At 37.2% G+C, this 15,109-nt stretch overlaps 1 protein-coding gene across 7 annotated transcripts in view; it reads right to left on the bottom strand.

The window, feature by feature from the left end:
- The window catches only part of fhod1 (formin homology 2 domain containing 1), a 68,356-nt gene that overhangs the window by 51,628 nt on the left and 1,619 nt on the right, over nt 1-15,109 (bottom strand). For all 7 annotated transcript variants that reach the window (XM_055204967.2, XM_055204974.2, XM_055204984.2 and 4 more), the window contains exons 2-3: nt 14,257-14,363; nt 5,215-5,279 (exon numbers count right to left, since the gene is read on the bottom strand). In XM_055204967.2, coding sequence (XP_055060942.2) covers nt 5,215-5,279; nt 14,257-14,363 — 172 coding nt within the window. The remainder of the gene's footprint in view (nt 1-5,214; nt 5,280-14,256; nt 14,364-15,109) is intronic.

The raw sequence follows: 15,109 nt of genomic DNA, 5'->3' as shown, positions 1-15,109 counted from the left end.
CTAAACAAATCCATTCAATTCTCTTTTACAACATCCAGAAAGTTCTCTAATCACACACTGGCACTCAATAGAATATACAAATATGCACTTGAAATAGATGTCAATCAAATGCATAAAAGCTTTTACAGTAAATTTCATCAAGCATTATGCACGGAAAGTCAACAAGTCTGAACAACATGGGCATAAAAACATGCAGAAAAGACAGGCCTTGTAAAGTTTATAAGACTACAACAGTATAGATCCAATAACCACAGTAGGCAGGCCGGAGAGAGTTAACAGTATGTGAGATGTCATCAAATCTCTATGTTCTGATACAACATGGTACACTGGAAGGTTTACAAAATGCTCCCAGTCATCACATAAAATGTTTGACTAAGGAAATTACATGCATGATTACTCTCATGTGTAAGGTACAGGGTCTAAGACAAAGCGTTAATGACAGACGGTGGATTTAATTTCTGCTCAGGTTTAATATTTTGTGCCGCTTAAAGCCGCACTAAAACAGAGTAGAAATAGAAGTCTGAGGGATGTCCTATCTGCAGCATGGCATTTCCTGTTGGGCCATTTAAATGATACTGTTCATTTCACAGAAAGTTCTTGGGAAACACTTAAGAGCGCCATTGCACTTTTCCTGACTACTGCAGATTTGTCAAAAGTAAATAAACTGCCAGAATAATAATAATAATATCTGGAAGATAATTTTAACTTTTCATAGATGTCAATTTATTTACTCTCCAAATTATAATTATTTAATTTATCAAGTTATTAAGATAAACAAAAGTTTCAAGTTGGACTTTTCAGTGCCTTTTCCACTTCTACACTACTTTATTTGGTGCGTGTGAGGTATCGTTTGCAATTGACTATTATTTAGCATTGCTTAATTTATCCAGCTGGTGCAAGTCTGGTGTTGTAAGGACTTGCAAACTTTCTATGGAAGACTAAACTGGGTTGCAACTGTTAATGACAGCCCTTGATTCGGTGCATATGATGAATTACAAAGTTTTACACAAATGAAACCTGAGAAAAGGCAGTTTATTTATATAATCAGCCTGTTCCTTAAAACCAAAATTCCCAAACCCGGTCACAATTTTAAAATTCCTTAACCCTTACGATCACTTGAAGTTTTTATTTCTGCGTCATACATGACTATAAAAAAGGATGTCGCATCCGCTCACTCTTAAAATAACAGGAAGACAGGGAGTGATAAGTGTGCCTTAGTTTTTTTGTTCGCTCGCTTATCAAAGGCAACAGTACATATCTTTAATTAAAAGCTCTTACTTTATGGCCACAGCTGCTGTTTAAGCATCATTTAATAAAGAACAGAATGTAGATAGTACATGCTATAGATATTAGATATTGGTAAGCCTCTGAGTTAAATTAGAAATTGAAAAACCATTAGGTGACAAGCTGTTTTCTCATACATACTGTTCTTTTCACATGGATAAAACCCTTATCAGATTCATGCAGACCCATAGAGGATGACTACATGACAGAGCAAAAAGAGGGCATAAGTGACATGGAGTGGAACACTGTGTCCTGAACAAGCTTGATTCATATTTGGTGGATTATGAATAGCAGTGGCACAAAAAAAGTCTAAACACACACACACACACACACACAGACACACATATAAAACAATGTGCATGATGTAAGAGTGGACAAAACAAGCTGTGAATTAGCTAATGTTGATTTAAATTATGCTGTACTGTAAATAGAGAGTTCATGCAATGACCAAATGTGCATTGCTTTGCTTAAAGATCACACGCTATTTATAAGATGAATTGAAATCTACCTTTTTCTAGACACAGTTGTAAGCCATCTGACAAGCCTTTCCCAGTTCCAACAGAAATAATAATAAACATCCATGACTAATTATAATGGATTCTTTAATATGTTGGATTTCAGTAAAAAAGCAGTCACTATTTTTACCCGTATCTGATTGGCTGGGCCAGCTGGCACTGACAGCATCAACAGAGAGCTGGCGGCCTGTGTTCGATAACCAGTCATGTGACGAGCAGTCACGGCGAGTACTGGAACAAAGCCTGGACACTTATTTGTAACAAATGAGTGAAACTGTGTGCACAGTTTGACTCAATTAACCGGACTGAATGTATGCCAGAGACTACAATAGCTCTATGGGGGACAGTATGGACTGCTGCACACTTTGATCCAAATGTAATTATAACACAGCCAAGAATTTCATTACAATTTTTACTTGTCTAAGCTGTCACTTTACTAGACATTAACTCAATTGCTACAAGACAGTTGTAGAGAAAAATACACGAGGAGCTCAGATGCAAAAGCTGCTAAATGCCACCCACCTCAATGAACCAAATGCTCTCGACATGTATTACACTTTCATAAAATACTTTTGCTTTCAATCTGCTTAATGCAAGCCATGGGCCATTCAGAAACACCCTTTTGTTGACAGAATCTATTACACTCCTATCATTTTATTACACTTAGCCTTGGGTCAAAAAGGGACAAACCAAGCTATCGGGTTAACACACCTAAAAGTTTATATTAGACCAAACAATGTGTTAAAACAAGCTAGCATTTTGAGATGAAACCACCGAATAGGGATGCACGATATATCGGCAGACATATCGTTATAGGCCGATAACTGCTTATTTTTAATATTATCGGTTATCGGTCTGATAGCAAAATTAGGCCGATAAATGAAAGCCCATAAATGATGAATTATTTTGGTTTGTTGAACCACTTCACTTGCTCATTGCTGGTCATGTGAAGTTTTGATTGGTGCTTTCTGTGACATAGCACGAAGATGACACGTGCTGCGGGCTTAAGAAGAGTATGCTAGTCTAGCGCAAAGACAAGATGTCCGCGGCCTGGGAGTTTTTAATTGTGAAAATAATATGAATATTTATCGGCCTATATTTATATGTCGGTTATCACCCCCCAAATATAAAGAGTTATCGGTATCGACCAAAATTTCCATATCGGTGCATCCCTACCACCGAACATATGTTAAAGGTCACGTTCTTCCTGATCCCATTTTTTAAACCCTAGTTAGTGTGTAATGTTGCTATAATAGCATAAGTAATACCTGTAAAATGATAAACTCAAAGTTCACTGCCAGATGATATATTTTCTTTAACAGAATTCGCCTTTCAAAGCCTATAGCGAACGGCCGGTTTGGACTACAGCCCTCTATTTCCTGTTTTAATGACGTCACTAGAACAGTTTTTTGACTAAACTCCACCCATAGAACAAGGAAGACATCAGCCCGTTTTGAGGACAGTGAAAACAGCAGTGTACAGATAAGTAAATTGTGTGAAAAATACCGCGTTTTTTACACGTGACATGTTTTATTGTGCACTGTAAACACAATCAAAGCTTCAAAAACACAGAAAGAATGGGACCTTTAAATTACATCCCAACGTGTTGAGTTCATCCCTTTTTGACCCAATGCTGGACTAAAAATAACCCAGCATTTTTTCATGTAAGAGTTTTTCATGATAAAAATGCACATTTGCAAGATGCACAAGAGGGTTTGGCACTGGAGCCCTTCATACACCACGGAAATCTACAAGAAATCCACATCTGTTGCATAAGAAATCATAAACATACAATTTCACAAGCAATTCCAATCTCGGCAAGTTATACAGCATACTTGAGCCAGTGAAAGGTTTTGTGTATGTGGACCAGCAAAAATCCAGAAGACAGACCAGTCTGTCCTGTCCTGAGGTATGTGAAATAACTGTTAACGAAAATGACACAGGCCCACATTTTTCTATAGTGAGACAAATAAGCATGAAATGGTACAAGACAATATACAGGTTTCCCACAGCTTAGTTAACTTCAAATAGGCTTTATTCCCAGCTGCACTACTTCCTGAACTTCAGCCAGCTCCTTGTTTCCTGTCTGCAATTATTGGACACACTGATTAATCCAGGTGTGTCTGATTATTGTTGTTGTGACTACTGAGATCAGGCACACCTGGACTAATCAATTTGTTTGTGACTACTGAGGTCAGGCACACCTGGATTAATCAGTTTGTCCAATAATGGCAGACAGGAAACAAGGAGCTGACTGACGTTCAGGAAGTAGGACCTTTCAAGGACTTTCCATGTCCAATACCCTCAAATTCAAGGACTAAATGTGGGGACACATTTCAAGTGAGAGCAAGATTACATTGTGTTACCTTTTAAGATACATTGTTACAGTTCCCTATTGAGGGAACTCACGCTGCGTCACTGCGTAAGTGCATCTGAATGTGTATATCAAATTCAACTAATGGTGAGGCTTAACGACAAAGAGAGGGTGACGTGGGAGCCAGGAAGTATATCGCTATCTGAAATAATGCCAAAGATGGCATTACAGGGACGCAGGAAGTATGGCACGGGAGACGCAGTGTCTCATTCTCTTCTCAGGAAACAACAGTTACTTACGAAACCCGAGACGTTTTCATGTCAAACACAACCATGCAAAAAAAGCATTTTGATATGAATCAACATTCGCATACAGAAACATTTAAAGCGAAAAGTTTTGCTATCTAAAAGTTGTCACACACACTCAGGGCATCACTAGGTGTTAACTGCAATCATTTTAACCCACTTTCTGTAATCCTCATCCTTACACAACACTAATGGAAATTGAATATTATTTTCAATAAACAGAGATCTAAAATATTTATTTATGAAACCTACCAAAGCCACAATTAAGTCAGTATCTTTTGTCAGTCACACTTAGAAATATTAGTGATAGTGTTTTGTGTGCTCAAAAAAGATTTGCATCATATTGGTCAGCTATAGACTTTTATGGTGACAATAAAACACAGCAATTGATTAGTCCTTTACCTATTCACTGACTTAAACCAATTAGAGTTTAACTATTAAGTGGGTCACGCATTAATTTCTATTCCAGATCCATTTAACATTTGAACACCATCTGATCCTGAAGTTGACAGCGAAGATTATGAGGATACGATTGAAATGTTCCCAGTTCATGGGAAAACCAAAAAGGCAAAATATCATTTTAGCATTTTTGGAGCAAGTGAACCATTTTTCCTTCTCTAACACAAAGTCAACAAAAAGCCAGAATGGAAAGCCAAGGATGACGTTATAGCCACCTCAGCAGTACAGACGAAGTACACTTATGAAATGAACATGCATATTATGAGATATTTAGTTTAATCTCCCACAGCAGGAACATTAGAGTTTGATTTATTGTGATAAAGGGCTAATATCTTACCCAGAATGGAATGAACCTTCACTGAGAGCTGCGTACGGAGGATCAGGATGGGCTTTTTGCCTTTGCTGCAAGAAAGAAAAATTGGTATTAAGACACAATTATAATGATGTTATCAGCATAATTAAAATGATAAGTTGCCCAGCATTCTAGGGAAGACAACCAAGAAATCATTTGTTTTGCCACTAAAATGTTGTTCTTTCCAGTTACTTAAGTGATAATGCAGATGGAGCAAAGTACACTTAGCCTCAGTGTGCATGTGGCCTAAAAACTTTTGCCTTCTGGTGAATTGCATTCTGTATACACATACAATTACATTTTTGTATAAGTATTTACAGGGGTGACAAACATATTAATATATTCACAACTGAAAAATTGAAGATGACAACCAATTTGCAATTGAACACAATAAGAGCATGCGTGCGTGCGTGCGTGTGTTTGTGTGTGAACAGACCTTATGTTTCAGCCTGTATCAGAAGAAAATACAGAATTTTTATAATAATCAATTGTTTGAAGATTGTTAATAGACATTTCTGAGTGTTAAGTTTGTGTTTTATTTCAGTATGGACCTGCAAAACGTAACTGTAAACACAAAAGTAGAACTTCAGCCTAAACGCTAGCGCTAACTCCGCAGTCACAAATTTGTTTTCAGCATTGTAACAACATTGTACTTAATTCAATGTGTAATTTAATGCTGGGGCATACATCGCGACTGTAATGTCATAGTCTGTGTTATGTTGGGATTGGCCTGTATTTCAGCAGTCTTTTGCATGCACAAAGTTTACATAAGAAGGAGGAAACAACCGTGTTTGAGGCTCATGATATGTCATTACCATGTACAGAGCTCGTATTATTCTTCTATGCCTATACAGTTTTACATTCTATGGCACTTTTAAAGCAAGCACTTTAACGAATCAATCAGAAGAGAGTAAAATGGCGTGAAAGATGATTAAAATAAAGACGATCTGAAAGGTAAGAATGTGGGAGTAAGAAATAAAACTCTCACATGAAAAACTATAGAAGATACACTAGTTTTTACAATTTAACTGTAGTAATATTTTGCGACAAACATAACACATTATCATCCCAGAGTAAAGTACGCATGAAACATAATGGTGGCCTCCAAACACAACATACACAAATTTTTGGATTAATGAAACGATTTAGTTTCTATCAATTGATTTTAGTTAGAAGGCAGCACATAATACTATAATACTAAGCATACAAGTTTTCATAGTTGAGGTACCCTTTGAAGGCATAGTGCACTAAAAAATAATAAAAGGTTGCTGTAACTTAGCACAGTGGCTGTAAAACTGGGGGCCATTTTATAAAATACATTTATTTATCATAAAATTATATGTCAATAAAACTCAGAAAAATAAGGCTACTAGCCAATAGGAATGCATTGTATAACTTAAAGCAACACTATGTAGTTTTTTTACCTTTAAATAATGTCTCTAAAATTATTTCAGTGATAGAACAACTTTTAACTGGACAAATTGTACTGTAGCTGCAACCTGAGCAGCCTCTTAGCTGCTACAAGCACACTCTGAAAGTGGCGGTGGAGGGTAGGAAACACAGCCCCGCCCCTCCCCCTGCCTGCAGAAGAGTGTCTGATACCAGGCACTGTTGCGCTTTTCAACCACATGGGGGAGCTGTAAGTAATTTTTACATGGAAACTACATAGTGCTGCTTTAAAGGTGCTCTAAGCGAATTCACGCGTTTTAGACCATAAAACATTATGGGGCGGTTTCCCGGACAGGGATTAGACTAGTCCTAGACTTAAACACTTTTAAGAGTTCTCCAAACTGAAAACAACTTGCACTTACATATCTTAAAATACATCAGGGCCCTTTGTTTTACCTCAATATGCAAACAGGTAATGTTTTTAGTAAGGCATGTTTGTTAAAACTAGTTATGTTTCCTAATTAAACTAAGGCCTAGTCCTGGATTAAGCTAATCCTGGTCCGGGAAACCGCCCCTTTGTGTTACATATAGCAAATATCTCCTCACTATCTGCTTGCTGCTTGTCCGCTGATCAAACTGTAAAAAAACGCGATCTCTGTAGACAGCATAGGCTCCACAAACTGCAATACAAACAAAGTGGCCAAACCTACTACCAGAAACGATAACAAAGTCCTCCAGCCAATAAACGACAAGAAGGATTTGGGGGTGGGGGTTAGGCGTGTTCATGAAAGGAGGAGGAGTTAGCTACCCTCCGTTTGTTTGAAAACAGTTTAAACATCAACAAAAAGTAACGTAACACAGATTCGCTAAGAGCGCCTTTAATATGTTTTGTTTATTTAAAATTTTAAGTTATAGAATATTTTATGGTATACATTTTCTTTGGGGGAGCCACAAAGGGATGCGCCATACACAAGGGGGGGGGCGCACACTCTGAAAAAGTTTGAGAACCATCATCTGAAACACGATATGAAGCCGAGTAGGCCTGATGTGTAATGATGCACATGACAGGAAGGTCATGTTTCGAATGCACTATAATATTGCAAAAACATTTTCATTGAAACGGCACCTGTGCGCTTGCGGCTTGCATTTTATGAATTGCCAAGAACCATGGTTTCAGCTAAAAATCTTAACTGTTCTACAGGAGAAGAAATGTCACCTGATAAAAGCAAGTTTCATTTTCATTGACAGTGAACCATTTCTTTAAAAGCATGGCTTATTGGCTATAAATTAAACAGAAAAGTTAATTGATGACATATTACAAAAAAATACATTATTTATTAGATAGTGTGTCTGTGTGTGTTTCTTCAGTCAAAAATATCCAAGACCAAACAAACTTAAACTATTAGCATTCATGTTTCTTATTCACCATCGAGATGCCTGAATATTAACTTTTCGGAAGCGACTCCTGAATTCTGTTCACAAATGGAACAATCGTTTGGGGAGATTTATTCCTGCATTTAAATGCTGTTTTCACTCCAAGAACTTTGCCCTAAAGAATATAATGAATCTATTATCACACCAGTTACAGAGTCAGATTAAAGACTCAAGAGAATATGGAGAGTTCAGGATGAAGGCATGGAAACTAAGAGTGTTGGTGACTAAAAACGGACCTCTGCAAAGCCTACGTTGTCTTCAAGACGTTCTGTGTGGTTGATACACCCAGTCACAAAAACACTTAAAATGTGCACACACACCAATTTTGTCTCCTATTTTCCAAGTGCTGTTTCAAATGACGCGTTTCCTGTTGGCAGTCCCAGCAGTATGGAACCTGAGGGAAATCCAACTGTGGCCACAATTCTGCCGGCTTACAAATACATACACACTTACACAAACACACATTTACACACACCCTAACATACTAGAACTTTGTCCATAGAAAAATAAGACCACCCTATATTCAACATATGAGAAACGACTGCCTCCACTTATGGAAAGTGTGACCCCTAAAATACAGACTTAAAGGGATAGTTCACCCAAAATTAATGACTCATCCTCATGTCGTTCCAACTCGTAAGTCCTCCATTCATCTTCATAACACAGTTTAAGATGTTTATATTTAGCCTGAGAGCTTGTTGACCCTTCATTGAAAATCTATATACGGTATACTGTCCATGTCCAGAAAGGTAATAAAAACATCATCAAAGTAGTCCATGTGACATCAGTCGGTCGGTTAAAACTTGTTGAAGCTTTGAAAATACATTTTGGTCAAAATTACGACTTTATTCAGCGTTGTCTTCTCTTCCATGTCTGTTGTGAAGCACATGTGCAAGACTAAAGTCACGTGACTGCAGATGACGGATGACGTGTTATCCTTAGACATGTTTGCAAAGTTTTTTTTTCAAACTTACAGCATGCGTCTTACAGCATGCGTCATCCACGTCACGTGACTTTAGTTTTGCGCCAGTGCTTCACAACAGAAGAGAAGACAATGCTGAATAAAGTTGTAATTTTTGTTATTTTTGGACCAAAATGTATTTTCGATGCTTCAACACTTTCTAACTGATCCACTGTTGTCACATGGACTACTTTGATAATGTTTTTATTACCTTTCTGGACATGGAAAGTATACCGTACGTAGATTTTTAATGAAGGGTCAACAAGCTCTTGGACTAAATCAAAAACATCTTAAACTGTGTTCCGAAGACGAAAGGAGGTCTTACGAGTTTGGAACGACATGATGGTGAGTCATTAATAGGGCTGTCAATAGATTAAAAAAATTTATCTAGATTAATCGCATGATTTCATGAGTTAACTGCGATTAATCGCAAATTAATCGCACATTTTTATCCATTCTAAATTTACCCTAATTTAACACTTTTCAGGTTTTTAATATTCTAATCATATATACATATATAGATGCTTTATGCAAATGTATGTTAACAACAGCCTGTTTACATTTTACCAGAATCACCAGCCATTGTTTTGTATATGAATTTTCCTTTCAGAAGATTTTTCTTTCTCCATTTTTGTTTGCTGCTGCATCATTTGTGACCTGTGCAGGCAAGTTGAGTCGGAATTAGCAAATTTAAAAAAAATGGTTGTTCATATTTTGACATTCTCTATTAAAACATAGAACAATGCATGATTTGTTGAAATATAACAAAATATGAAAGAACTACACGTGTTTGAAGTTGAAAGAGTAAAATTACCACAAAAATTTACACATCCATAAAATATATAACCACAACAATAACTTAAAATCACTGGTAAAACTAATAGATTTAGCACACACAAAGCAAAAACATCATCAATGTATGTTCAACTTTTTTTCCTTTTGTTTGATTGACATTGAGACAGACTGCTTAAAATCTAAGTGATCTAATATAATGTTACACATCAGATAGTTTTACCCAACAGTTAACCAAACATTTACTTAAAACATAACAGATTATAGAGCCTACCTGCGTGAATTCTTATCAAAACAGATATTTGTAAAACTGTAATTTTGTGTAGATGTCTATATATCCGGGTCGCGCACTCGCGCGTCTGTGTGCACGCGCTTCAGATATCAGTCAGTCAGCGTGAGGGGATCGCTTTTGAGTCTTGTCGCTCTTAATAACTCTTTAACATTAATCAGGTACCGAACTTTATCTCTCTTAATGACTCTTTTAACATCAAACAAGTCCTGCAGTCTATTTTCTAAGTCATGCATAAAAGCGAAACCAAAATGAATTGAGACGCATCTTTGTATTAGATTAAGCATTAGGAGAACGGTAACGTTACACCTCTCAGACGTATAAATAAAGATCATATCAGATGTCCAACGAGCATTTAGAGCGTTGGATTTGGTAGACAATTTGCTTAATGTTCTTATTTCTATGAAAACCTTTTACTCATTTAGAGAGAGTCACATTTGTCTGCGTCTCTGTTCATTCAACTATGGGCTGGACCAAGGGTCAAACAGAAATTGCGCGTTGCGTTAATCTCCGTTAATAAAATTAGTGGCGTTAAAATGAATTTGCGTTAACGCGTTATTAACGCGTTAATTTTGACAGCCCTAGTCATTAATGATATTATTTTCATTTTTGGGTGAACTATCCCTTTAAAATAAATATTTTCCTCCAATTATTTGCATGTTCTGAAATATTTAAAGATCTGCTGCAAGGTCTGTTCTGTTTTTGAGGGGTTATTTAGTTATTGCTGATGCAGTGATGACCTGGTTACTTTAGTTTTGTAAACTCTGTGTAAACAACAAACAAACAGTAAACTGGTTATTTGACTTGGTTTTGGGGGTGTGGTACAGGCACTCCCTCCCTTGGTAGTGCATGCTTTTGGTACTGACAACACAAAAGCATAAAATAAACTGAATCAGCACAATATCAGAGAGTTTTCTTGTTAACCAGAGTTCATTAACCTTTCGCAAATAAACAAACAAACTGACTATACTTCCTGAAACAATGCAGCTCTTACAAATACAGCACTCTATACGGTTTAAAGACATCTGAACACAAACACATTCAAATATAACAAATCTAAAGTTATATAACACTTTAATTCATTTGAGCTGACTGCGGTTTAGTATTTTTGCCTGTGTCAGTGGATGCTAAGACTGTCTGTATAATCTGTGGTCGGCACATTCACTGAAATTCTGTCTCTGCTTGTGAGAAGTTTGACATATCTTCTGATGTGTTCAGTGACTGTGCTACGTAGCAACGCTAATAAATAATTTAGTGAAACTGATACCTATTATAATAAGCTTAGTTTCAACCTTCAACTGCATATGAAAGTTTGGCACTATTGCAGTAGACAAATCCAAAAACCCTTTTATTCAAAATGACTTGAGTGAATTAAGCATACATTTTATTAGAAGTGTGTTCCCTACATCAAACCTAACAGACCAGAGTGAGCCACACTCACTAAGCCTTTTAATCATCAGGATTTTAGCATCACAACAATCATGCTCATAAAATTGGGTTTGTTAAATATGCTAACTCACTACGTCAGGCATGAGTGAGCATTAGACTGCATGCCATAATGTGTGTCCTTAAGATATCAGATACACAGACACACTTATATTCAACAGTTAAGACGTAAAAGGGAAATTAAACTATATATATCATTAGACACTTATCTGCTTCTTAAAGAAGACTTATGATGATATACTGACCAAGAGGAAAATAAAACAAAACTATGAAACTCATTAAGTAGAGTTTTGAGACACAACACAAACACTAAAAATGTGTATTTCCTGGCTATAAACAAAGCCACAAGCATTATTTGCATTTTGCTCTCATCCGGTCAAATGAATGAGTGAATGGATGTGGCAGGCTAATTTTGTCCTAGTGGAATTTAGCTGGACTTGACAGTGACAATAATGCATAATCTGAAATGAGCAAAAATAAGCATGAATAGAAAATATAAACTCGAAAAAGTCCTGGGTTATTTTCAACCCAGCATTGGGTCAAAAAGAGACAACCCAAGCTGTTTGGTTAAATAATCCCCATAAGTGTTTATATGTGACCCGACAACAGGTTTAAACCATAGACTGTAAAAAAACATGAACGTAGTGTTCGTGACGTCAGGCATAGGTTTCTGAAGGTCGTTTTCAAAGCTTAAAGTAGGCGGTGCCTGTCGTCGCCATCTTGCCCGGGTGTCACCGCGCATCACTCGCGGATATCCAAAAATGGGTAAAGAGGCGGGACGTGGGTTAAGCTGAGGTGGTTGGTTGCTGAAACCATGCCCCCCTAGCTCGACTCTAGTGATAACAGTGGTTGTTTAACTGTCATTCAAGCAGCCACGCCCTTAACTATGCAGAACTTTAAGGCTTAATATAATTTAAATCTCATCTCCTTTAAAAGCCAGTTGCGCTGGCGCTATGTCTAATCCCCATTTAGATGACGGACTTTGTCCAAGAGACTCAATAATAATCTTTTACATTTCAATCCTTTAATCTTTCATATTTAAAAGCGTTTTTGTGCTGCTGTGCATTCATGTATGTGATAAGCAAACCCGCGTTGTCGCCCCGTTTATAAGCGCATAATTTAACTTTAGACCAGGTTTTTGTTGGTCAATGGCGTAGTCTATTTTAGTTGCCTCAAAATAGCAATGCGCCAACAATGCCCCTGAACACACTTCGTTTTCAGACCAGAACGCCCATGGGCGCAAAATTGGACGCAAATGCTTTTGCCATTTAAACAACGTGGCACTAAATGTTTAAATTGTTAATGCACTGGGTTGAAACTAACAAACGACACTTGTGTTGCGCATTGCGCTGCATTGCGCCATGTGTATGATAGAGCCCATTATTTTCTACTGTAAAATTGGGCATTTTAACATGGGGGTCTATGGGAATTTACTCCCCTTTGGAGCCAGCTCCAAGCAGCCAGTCCATGAATTGCAGTTCCAATCACTTCCATATTGGCTTCATCAGAGAGATCAGAAGGTTGCCTCTCGGTTTAAACAACCCAGCACTTCAGGTTAAAACAAGTTTTTTAGATGCAGATTAACACTCACAACAAGAAATGTCTGCAAATTGGACTAAAAGCAGAGATCAGGGCAATTCTCACGATCAGCGCTGAAGCTGAGATCATTTACCAGCATAATAGAACTGCACATCAGGCGCTCCTTTATGATCCTATCATAAACAAAAATGCACACGTGTGGTTTCTTGAGAGGGAAATCATGGATAATAAACAAATTTTAGACGATGTGGGAAAAAACCTACCAAGTGCAGGACTTTAAATTTGTTGGTTGTCTTTGCTGGATCTTTACGCAATTCATGTTAATACACGTACAGATTCCAGAAAATCACTGGCAGTGTCAATAAACCAAAATCAAACAATTCCCAGACAAATCCCAAAGCTTTTTTATAATCTGTGTGTGAAAAGAGCTACAGAGAGAAAGAGAGCGAAGACAACTCAAAGCTACAGATCTGCATCTGACAAGTTTCTAATATGCAGTGTCTGTAAATCAAGTCAATCAAGCTGTATTTACATGCAAATATTTTTATCCTAAGGACCATGTTGTTGTTAGACATACAACTAGTAATTTATAAAAAAATGTTTAATGTTAAATGAAATGAATATATTCAAAGCTATCTTACAAATGCTCTATAGAGGACCAGAACATCAGGAGACACAACTGAGTCAATGCCATGATTAAGTTCTGATGATACCAAAAGACAATACTAAATATAGATCATTGCAAAAAACACTAGCTCATGTATTTGTAAAGCACCACTAAATGCTTCCAAAAATCCCCAGAGGTCAAAACTGATTGAAGCGTACAGTAACACTGTTTGATTTCAATTCATTTTAGTGTTTCAAGCTCTTATCCACTCTTTCTTCTCCAGACTTCTACAGTTTTAAAGTCATGTTCCTAATTCTTGTGACTAATGTTGTCCACCCCTTCCTTGAGGCCTCACTAAGAAGATCTGTTTTTGTGAAACTGAGTAACATGCACTTTATGAATGATTCTCCCATATTTGGTTTGCGAAGTTGACTAAGAACTTTGATTCAGTAATGGAAATGTTATAATTGCTTGCTTCATTTCCCATTAGCTAAAAGTAATAGGGGAAAATATAAACATGAAGACAAAGAGGTACGATTAAATGGGGCAAATCTGAAAAATCACTCTTACGCCACGTCATCATAGAGCTGCTCCAGATCATCTCTCTGTTCCTCCAGTGATGATTCCAGATCCAGGTAGTTTCCATTAGGAGCCAACTGTAATGCACACTCCTCTAACTGAGAGAAAGAGAAAGACATCACTGTATAGTGTGCAGAAGAGACAACACCAGTTTCAGACACAGTCATTCAAACAAAAGACACCTTTGAATTACACAAACCCCTCAAGTTTTGGATGTGTACCTGTAAGCAGGGTTCCCACACCTTAGTTAACTTCAAATTCAAGGACCTTTTTAAGGACTTTCCAGGTTCAATAACCTCAAATGTGGGGACACATTTCAAGTGAGAGCAAAGTTACATCATGTTACCTTTTAAGATACATTGTTACATTCCATTTCGAGGGAACTTGCGTTGCCTCACTGTGCGGTGACACTTTGGGGACGCATCCAGGGGTAAGTGCGTCTGAATGTGTATATCAAATTCAACCAATGGTAAGGCTTAACGACAAAGACAGGGTGACGCGGGAGCCAGGAAGTATATCGCTATCTGAAATATTGCCAAAGACAACATTACAGGGATGCAGGAAGTATGACAAGGGAGACGAAGCGTCTCGTTCCCTTCTCATTTTTATGTTTTTGTCCTACACTACACAGGAAATTATATGGATTTTTTCAAAAAACTTCTTGCATAAAATAGATTCAAGCATTTTCAATGACCTATCTATCAATGTATATTTTCAAAAACTTTTTCCCCCAGATTCACAAACTTTCAAGGATTTCAAGGACCCGTGGGAACCCTGTAATCATTATAATTTCTCTCCACTTTACTGATATACTCGGATCAGCAAGCATGCATACTACATCACA

This window comes from Misgurnus anguillicaudatus, chromosome 21, assembly GCF_027580225.2.
Source record: "Misgurnus anguillicaudatus chromosome 21, ASM2758022v2, whole genome shotgun sequence".
In the NCBI taxonomy this organism is placed as follows: Eukaryota; Metazoa; Chordata; class Actinopteri; order Cypriniformes; family Cobitidae; genus Misgurnus; species Misgurnus anguillicaudatus.
The sequence above is the reverse complement of the archived record's forward strand: the minus strand, read 5'-3'. Positions and strand labels throughout refer to the sequence as shown.